This window comes from Anastrepha ludens, chromosome 6 (genome assembly GCF_028408465.1).
Source record: "Anastrepha ludens isolate Willacy chromosome 6, idAnaLude1.1, whole genome shotgun sequence".
Classification (NCBI taxonomy): domain Eukaryota; kingdom Metazoa; phylum Arthropoda; class Insecta; order Diptera; family Tephritidae; genus Anastrepha; species Anastrepha ludens.
This window is the reverse complement of record NC_071502.1, coordinates 73,464,433-73,474,275: the sequence shown is the minus strand read 5'-3', so window position 1 is coordinate 73,474,275 and position 9,843 is coordinate 73,464,433. Positions and strand designations below refer to the sequence as shown.

General features: G+C 36.2%; 1 protein-coding gene across 1 annotated transcript; it reads left to right on the top strand.

Moving 5' to 3' along the window:
- Positions 1–2,728: 2,728 nt before the first annotated feature.
- Positions 2,729–7,973, top strand: LOC128867327 (uncharacterized). The gene is made up of 5 exons (XM_054108445.1): positions 2,729–2,930; positions 6,120–6,327; positions 6,457–6,643; positions 6,731–6,847; positions 6,915–7,973. Exons 1-5 carry the CDS (start codon positions 2,790–2,792, stop codon positions 7,852–7,854), a joined length of 1,593 nt encoding a protein of 530 aa, XP_053964420.1. The 5' UTR covers positions 2,729–2,789; the 3' UTR covers positions 7,855–7,973.
- The last annotated feature ends 1,870 nt before the right edge of the window (positions 7,974–9,843 follow it).

Below are 9,843 nucleotides of genomic sequence, written 5' to 3'. Positions count from 1 at the left end.
GAAATATAAAAGCAATTAAGCAAAATCAGCGCAATTAACTTTCACGATCTGCAAGGATAGTTGTCCCGCAGTGCATTTTAACAACTGCGAGATACCCCAAACGGATCACGTTAAATACTTATGCATTCATTTTGATCGACGACGTCTTACGCGGCGATATCCTATATTTTCAAAGCGAAGGTAGCTACTTGGCCCTAAATCAGAGCATTCGCTGGGCAATAAGCTTGGCGTATATAAGTATAAAAAATACTAAAGCCAATATGGACATTCATCGTGATCTTGGAATGCTATCGGTACATGAAAAAATTGGCAACATCAGCATAATTACAATATAATAACGGGTTTGCTAACCATCCAAATCCTCGGGTGTCAAACCTTTCATGCCAATCCAACATCCCACGCAAACTTAAAATTGTATGCTACTGATCTGCCACAAAGTTTAAAATGTAGACTTAAGTAATGGACCCTATTGGGAGTTCTTACACATGTCATCTTTTCAAGATTTCAATTAAATTAATACTGATTGTTCTGTATTACGGCGGCCGCCGTAGCCGAATGGGTTGGTGCGTGATTACCATTCGGAATTCACAGAGAGAACGTCGGTTCGAATCTCGGTGAAAACACCAAAATTAAGAAAAAGATTTTTCTAATAGCGGTCGCCCCTCGGCAGGCAATGGCAAACCTCCGAGTGTATTTCTGCCATGAAAAAGCTCCTCATAAAAATATCTGCCGTTCGGAGTCGGCTTGAAACTGTAGGTCCCTCCATTTGTGGAACAACATCAAGACGCACACCACAAATAGGAGGAGGAGCTCGGCCAAACACCCAAAAAGGGTGTACGCGCCAATTATATATATATATATATATATATACATATATATCTATTACAGATTGTATTTAATAAGAAGAAACGCTTGAAAAATACATGCATACTTTTTTTTGAATAAAAGCTGATAAACAAAGTATTCATTTCGAACTGATAGTGACAGTAGCATTTTTTAAAGCCTACTCGAGCTGGAAAATAACAAAAATATTTACTTGTAATGCAATAAATTTTAAACAAGTAAAAACGCTTTGTCATAAAAAGCGATGTGCATTGTTTTTTATCATAAAATAAATACTCGTATATTGAAGTGGAAACAGTTGAAACAAAAGCGTTTAGATTAGATTAAAAACATATGCACCTGTGAGTTAGGGAAAACATCCATTACCACTTTTATTAGGGTGGATCCATAAGTTCGAAGTTTACTGATTATGAATCAAAATTTAAATTTTAATATTACGTAAATATTGACGACATTCTTTCATACTCTAATATCGAAAATTACTCGAATTAAGCTTTGAAAATTTTAATTCAATTATTCGCATAACTCCAACACTCAGGTATGATTCAATTCTAGGACATTGCAGGTGGGGAGTTTGACTGGGGCGGCACATCTCTCAAATAATAACGAAGATGTCCCAAGGCCAGTGCATTGCGTGCAGAAAAAATTATTCGCAGAAGTTTCAAGAAAAGTAAATTCAATTAAGTAAGCTCAAAAAAGTAACGGCAAATTGAAATGACCTACTTTAACATGATGAAATGGATTTTAATGAATGATAATTTTATTAATACCAAATATCAAACTCGAAAGATAAAAAATACTTGATTCAGGGGAGAGTACCGAGTATTTATTTGAAGGAAAAGGTATCGAGGAATCAATGCCCCAAATTATTATTATTACAAAAGATTTGTTAATTTATAGAAAAACCAAACTCATGCCAAAACTTCAGGGAAATGTTTACTTATTTTTTTTTAATTGTAAAACAAAGAGGTAATTTCCCTTCCTTATGTGTGAATATTCGTAGCGATGACGTCGCAGCGAGTTAAGAAGACGCAATATTGTAAGTATTCTATCATTCTCGTATGCTAATGGGCTTTGTTGTCATATAGAGGGATTCAATAAGGCCGCAGGTTTTAAATAAAACATAACAAATTCAAATAATACAAATAAAACATAAATAAAATACATCACCTGCAGTATTCTCTAATATACTCTCGATGGCATACGGGTATGCTCTGGCTGAGCAGCAGTTTCATATTTATAAAGATTTATGTATCGCCTCAAACAACGAGGAGTTCTTCCGGTGGGGAATTCGTGCTCCAACAGAAAGATACTTTTACAGACTTTTTTAAAATAATTCCTTACATTTTGAGAAAATAAAAACAACGGAAGTAAACACACTCAACAGTAGCAAAATTTAATACGTTTTCCATCAAAAAAGTAACTCTGTATTGTACCGACATTGGTTTCAGCATCTCGATGGGTAATACGATTAAGAAAGCCCATTTAAACCAAGTTTTAGGCGTTGTCGTTACTTTATTTATTCGCCGTCGTTTTAACCTCCGAATGATCCATTATGTTACGTTAACGTGTGTTGTTGTTGATTTAAATAGAATACGGATTGACAGCTTCTAATTAGTATTAAGATTATTTTGACACAATTAGGTGGAGGTCTTTACAGTATATATTTACGGTATAATTACAGAATTGCTAGTCATGCATCTTCTGACCAAACAAATAACTGATTATATGTATATGTAGTATCAACACACTTATGGAATTAGTATGTAATATTAAGTTGAATCACTTTTTCCGCCATGTGATACTAAAATACTTATCAGTAAGTTGTATACCTATATAATTTTTGTACTAAATTGCTTGCATATTTAACGAGTTTGCCAGTTTACGAAACTTTCAGTTCTTTAGAAATCATCAAGAATGATTAGTTGAAAAGTACAAAGTGAACTATGTTTAATTTTGAGTGTAACTATGATGAAAAGGAGCGGGTGTGGATGGGCGCAAAGCAACCACTAGTTTATGATTTTAACTGTTCTGTGGGAAAAATTATATTCAATAATTTGAAAAATTTTCCGAAAAATGTCTGTCAGGTGCGTTTAGTTTAGATACTTAAGTGCAAAACCCTTAACCTATAGAGTCGCGTATTCTGAATATTCAACTATTTTAAAAATAAAACATGTGAATAATTTTCTTTTTTTTGATAAAAAAGAGGGATTAAGATTTAATTCTATATATGTGACCTGGTCTATGAAAAGGTACCTTACGTGTCAAAAAATCATTTTTCACTTTTTTGTTGATTCGAATAGTGTGTAAAAGGCTCTTTAAAATGGTGAAAACCAGAAAGTCATAATTTGTTTAAAAGTTTGTTAAAAGTAAAAAAAAGGAAAAAGACTGATTGTGGCATTGTTTCAACATCAAAAGTTAATCAAAATATTTAAAAACTGTTATTCGGGGGTTTGCGAGGTCGCTGAATATGAATATGAAGTGAGATTATTTAAAATTAAAATGGCGGATCCAATATGTCGGACATGTTTTTTTAAATTTAACGGATCCTCTTTTGGCGTTGCTGATTACGAATCCGATATCAGATTTCAGAAATTCAATAAGGCGGACATATGTTTTTAAAATTCATCAGATCCGCTTGAAACTTTTCACTCGGGGGTTTTGGAGGTCGCTGATTACGAATCTGTTGTGAGAATCCGTTGGGCAAGATTGGAATAAATACTTTCTAATTCTTCATTACACATCATTCCGGCTTCGATATGACTTAGTATTAATAAATCGAGCTCATTTTTTGATAACTCTAAACAGTTGTTTCGCGTACTCTCGATCATTTTTCGTGGTACAATTGTTTGGCATTTGTTAGTACAACAATTGTTAGAGAGAAATTTGGTTACCACCTCCGGTTCCTCTTTATCCACAGTAGATAAATCTATCTTAACGAAAGCTTTTTCCATATCATCTTCTGAATGAGTCAAATATAGTTTACCATCATCATCGCTATTCGAACTAACATCATCGTCTTCATCGTTTTTAGGAAAATATTTACTGTAAACGGCTCTAAACTCCTCGTCAACACTCATTTTTCACTATTTTGTGAACAAAGGACTAACAGAAATGATTACATAAACGTAGTAACAGAAAAGCCACGAAGTAGAACGATTTCTGCGATTTGCATTACCTTTTTCTTATTTATTTATAAATAAAAAAAAATGTTTTTCACGACTTCGGTGATTTTGTTGATACTGTGATCTATGCTGAAGAAAATAAGCCAAACCGGATTGAGAAATATTAATATTTAAAAAAGTTACACGGGTTTTTAGAAGTTTAAACTTTAACTGCTGTTTTCTCGAAAACTTGTTTTCGCACGTAAGGTACCTTTTCGTAGACCAGGTCACATATATTTTTATATTTATATACACTACGCATCGCATAATTTAGTCACTCACCTTCTTTGGTTTATGCTGCCTTTAGTTTTTGCTTGTAAAGAGTTTAAGCGATTTTGGCCGAGTCTTCTACACCTGATCTTTCTAACACAGAGGAGGCCTTCCTCTTCCTCTGCTACGACCAACCGGTACCGCATCGAACAATTTCATAGCTGGAGCGTTTGTTTCCATTCGGACGACATGACCTAGCCAGTGGAGCCGCTTTATCTATGTCTATGCCGCCGTAAAGCTTATACAGCTAGTTATTTCATCGTTTGCGATACTTGCCATCGCTAAGGTCTAAAAACCTTCAGCATAAGCTTATTTCGAACAGGTTATAAAATATGCACTACATAGTCACCCGTCTAAGCCTTCGTTTGATATCAAATTGCTCAGAAAGGAATTTCTGGTATTTTTTAACGTCATTTTCCACAACCGTATTAGTTTCCAATTCCTTTTTGTGCTGGCAAAGTCGGCTTTAAAATCTATGAAAAGATGGCGCATGTCGATTCTCTTTTCTTGGGTATTTCCCCAACTCTTTATATACTCGTATTGTGAATATATGGTGTTTTGTGGATTTTCCACATCTAGTAAGGTCAACTCAGTTGGTCGATAGTGGGATACGCTTGAGAAATCCGTGTGCGCAATATTTAGATTTTAATTCCCGGGTAGCTGGCATAGATTGCAGGATCACTCTTTTTATGGATTGGGCAGAGCACACTTAAATTCTAGCCGATAGGCATGCATTTATCATATTTTGCATAGGAGCTGATGCATGTACCTTACCTGCTCCTCACTGCCATGTTTAAATAGTGCAACCCGCAGTCCGTCGACCCCCTTCGTTTTCTTGTTCTTTAGCCACGTTATCGAAAAAAAATTTCGGACTCGGAATAGTTAGATGTTGATGCCATTAGCGATTATGAAAAACTGGACGACAATATCCGGAGAGCTATTTTTATGCAAAATAAACGCTTAATTTCATTTATTAGGTTGGATAAGGGTTTGTACCAATGACTTTTATTTAAACCATAAACAATAAGTTAATCAATTATACATTCGCTGTTGCTGTTTCCAATCTATTCCCATATCTCGACCAATTTGTTGATGTCGTTCCACCAAAAGTCGCCTGGTCTGGTGTCAAAGAAGTTGTTGAGCTTGTCACTTTTAAGGACCTCTTTGTTATCAAAGGTAACAACCTTCATATGGTCTGACAGGGAGCGAAAAAGACGGCATTTGCTCGGTGCAAGGTCCAGAGAATACGGCGGATGGTGAAGGCCCTCTCATTCGAGCTCTTTTCCGGTGACGCTGCTTATGACCGCGCGTTGCTCGATGGTTACTCCATTTCTAAGCCTCAAACTAAAATATAATAGCTCAGAAATGCAATTAACATAGTTTTGTGGAGCAGAAAGAGTTCTATCGAATGAATACTTACCCTTTGCCAAACAGCAAACAAATCGTTGTAAAACAAAAGAAAATATAAAAATACCAAACTCAGGAAAATTTCCACCAGAATCTCAATCTCATTTAATAATGAAGAATGCAAGTGAGGTTTATCTCCTATTAATCCATTTCGGCAGTTCTATGCTGTCATAAATCATTTAGAGTGTTGGATATGCGCAAGCAAGTGTTGTGTACTTCAACTGTGCTAATAATACATTACACTTTGGTCACGAAAGGAACTTAAATCAATATCATTTACCTTTTTCGCGATAATATCTTTTCCATAAACATTGTTTTATGAGTATTTAAATACCCATTGAGCAGTAATGTAACATTTTCGGTTACCAAAAGGCTTGTAACAATATTTGAATTTTATATTTGGAAATGAAAATATATTTTTTAAATGATCTTCAGGTTTCCGATATTGATGGACGTGAAGTAACTAATGGTGAATTGCTCTCTTGGTCGATACGCTTGGCGCAGCATTTCAAGAAAATGGGCTTACGACATGATGATGTCATTGGTATTGTAGCAAAGAACAGCACTTACTTGAGCTCCGTTGCCGTCGGTTGTTTTATGAATTGTACACCCTTTCATACGATAAACAGCGGTTTTGATCCTGGTGAGCAATTTGATTGAAACATTGATAACCTACCTTAAAGCACAAGTAGTGCTATATGATACCACCTCTGCACATTTAGTAGCAAGGCTTTTATTTCAAGTCCACTACGTTTTTTATTGTACCTTTCAGTTACAATCCAAACACTCTTCAAAAATACAGCACCAAAAATTATATTTTGCGATGGCGACGTTTACGAGAAAGTCAATACCGCCACACGTTCGTTGAGGCCATTGTTTTATACACTCACAAATCATATTGACGGTGTATCCACCATTGAAGACCTATTACAGCCAACCCCAAACGAATATTTATATCAGTAAGTAAATACGTATGTACATATATGCCAAATGAGAACGGCAAATGTTGTCCTATATCACTAATATCGATTTGTGCTTTCCTGCAGGCCCGAACCATTGAAGCTTGGAGGTGCACAGACTGTAGCGATTATGTGCTCCTCAGGCACAACTGGTTTTCCCAAGTGCGTTTGTTTGTCGAATTATATTCTGCAGGTGGATTATATGTGAGTGGATGCGGAAAGTGCAATGCAAGTTAAATTGAAAATTTTCTAATTCTTTCATTCGTTTAAGGTTTGTTACCAGTCATGACGTCATTTTCACAAATAGCAGTTTAGACTGGATGACTGGTATATTCTTTACCTTTTTCTCTAGTGCCACAAGTTGTAAGCGTGTCATTACTAATCGGCCCTACACACCGGAGTATTTGGTTGAGTTGGTGAAGAAATATAAAATCACTTATATTATGGCCGCACCACGTCACGTCGCCACCCTGGTCACCTGTGCTAAAGCCACTACGGATAACTTCAGCTCGATTCGTACGTTCGTTGTTGGCGGTGGATGCGTAAGCCTGTCGACACTGAATCGTTTGCAAAACATTCTCCATAATGGTATTATTAACGTATTATATGGAATGACTGAGATCGGTTTTATTTCTCTGAACTCTGGTGATCAGAATCTTAGCTCTGTAGGGAAGTTATGCCACCACATTGAGGTGCGTATTGTTGATGAACAAGGCAAGAATTTGCAACAAAATGAAATTGGTGAGATTTATGTGAAGACTGGACATACTTGGAATGGTTATTATGGTAATACCATTGAGACACAACGTATGCAGGACTCTTTTGGCTGGTTCCATACCGGTGATATGGGTTATTTTGATGATGAAAGTTGTCTGTTTATTGTTGATCGTAAGAAGGAAATAGTTAAGTATCAGGGTATGCAATATTGGCCAAGTGAGATAGAGGATGTGATTATGAAGATGCCTGAAGTGGAGGATGTTTGTGTGGTTGGCGTATATGACGAAGGTAATGGCGATGCGGCCGGAGCAGTGGTGGTGCGGCGCAAGGGAGCTCAGCTAACGGAGCGACAGGTCAAGGAGTATGTCGCTAAACACTTGCCAGTGACCTATAAACAATTGCATGCGGGTGTTGTTTTCGTAGAGCGTCTACCTGAGAATACAAATGGTAAGACTTCGAAGAAAGAAGTTAAGGCATTATTTGCGACTAACTGAGGAATGGCGGGGAAAAATTTGTAGATGTGTTAGGTTTAAATGTATATATATACTTATGTATGTGGATTAGTTTTTGAACCAAAAAAACATTTTTTAATAAAATATTTATTTATTATCAATTAGGAACTGGATTTAAAAAAAAAAATGTTTCACGCATTCAATTTATTTATTTTTCACTCCTGTTAAGCAGCTTACAGATTATTATTAATTTTGAGCATGTCGGTACATTATGTATGTCATATGTGTGCTTGCATGGCGTTTATGGCACCATGCCCAACGTATGGGTAACCCAGGTAATTTTTTTTGTTTACGGCTTGACGAGTTTTATATATCTTTTGCATGCATGCTTAAGAATTCATTGGCGTTCAATGGTATTTGTACATCTGCCTGAAAGTATGGTTTTGCTTCGTGTTGAGTTGAATTTGAAGGGCGACCTTTATGTTTAATCTTAAATATTCTGAGAACGTGATGGGATTTCACAAATTAAATTTTATTTGCAATACAATTGAGCTCTTTTGAAGGAAGCTATTTATTTATGTACAAAATATAAAATGTGTTGTTATACCTACATCCCGTAGCGATAGCGAGGGAGATAGGAGAGCTGAAGTTGTTTTATTGACTTTAAATGGGAAAACTGATTTCGGAATATTAGTTATGTGTTTTTGTTTTTTACAAAGCTTTAATTAAAAACTTTAATTAAAAAATTATGGTTTTAGAGCTTCAAGCTATAATGCTACGAATACGAGGGGCACGAGGAAGCACAGTAAAATAATTACGAAAATAGCTTTATTATTATTTTTAAATATTCTTCTTGGAAGTCAATACACTTCTGTTTTCACTTGAAACAATTTCCAAACCATTTTTGCTACCTCCAAAAAAACAAGCTGTATAAGGACTTCAACAGCTTCTTCAGGCGTTGAAAAACGTTGACTTTGCATTTTATTTTTATGTTCAGGAGCAGTAAGAAATCATTTTTTTTCTTTTATTGGCGCGTACATCCTTTTTGGGTGTTTGGGAGAGCTTCTGCTCATATTTGTTGTATGCGTCTTGATGTTGTTCCACAAATGGAGGGACCTACAGTTTCAAGCCGACTCCGAACGGCAGATATTTTTATGAGGAGCTTTTTCATGGCAGAAATACACTCGGAGGTTTGCCATTGCCTACCGAGGAGCGACCGCTATTAGAAAAATGTTTTTCTTAATTTTGGTGTTTTCACCGAGATTCGAACCGACGTGAATTCGAACCTAGATTCTCTCTGTGAATTCCGAATGGTAATAACGCACCAACCCATTCGGCTACGGCGGCCACCGTAAATAGTAAATAAGAAATAATTAATGACAAATCAGGGCTGTAAGGCGGTTAATACATAAATTGGACTTTTTGAGTGCTCAAAAATTCTCTACGTGAGACCTTGCATAGTGTCGGTGAAGGATGATTCGTCTTCGGCGGTTGGTTTTCCTTAATACTCCGAAAACTCCTGGCAAACAAATGGCTATGCGCCACTCAGAATTCACTTTTTGAAGCTACCATAGTACAGTTGCGACATAACTAGATTTTCTGAAGAAACATTTGCGTTGAGGTGCTTCTTTCGCGAGCAACTTTTGTTGAATTAGGCTCGTCTTGGAGTACCCATGAATTGCTCTTGCTGCAAAACTACATAACTAGAGAATCTATTGTAAAGAAAAAAAGATTTTTTCTCTCGACGTTGTAGAATAGATGCTTGAGTTCTACAGGGCAGCGTTCTAGGCTCTATTTTGTATGTATTATATGCATTTGACATGCTAACAACAAGCTAAACAATGACATCAATATTTGCAGATGATACTGCAATACTTTGCACTCATAGATACCCACAAGGCATGGACCGTTGAAATAGTACGGTAGATTGAGAAAAAAATACATCTTTAAGTCTGCACTACCTTAGGTATCTCATCTAGCACGAGGATCCGTCCACGAAGGCAACGGAATCCCGGTCATTCCGACTTTTAG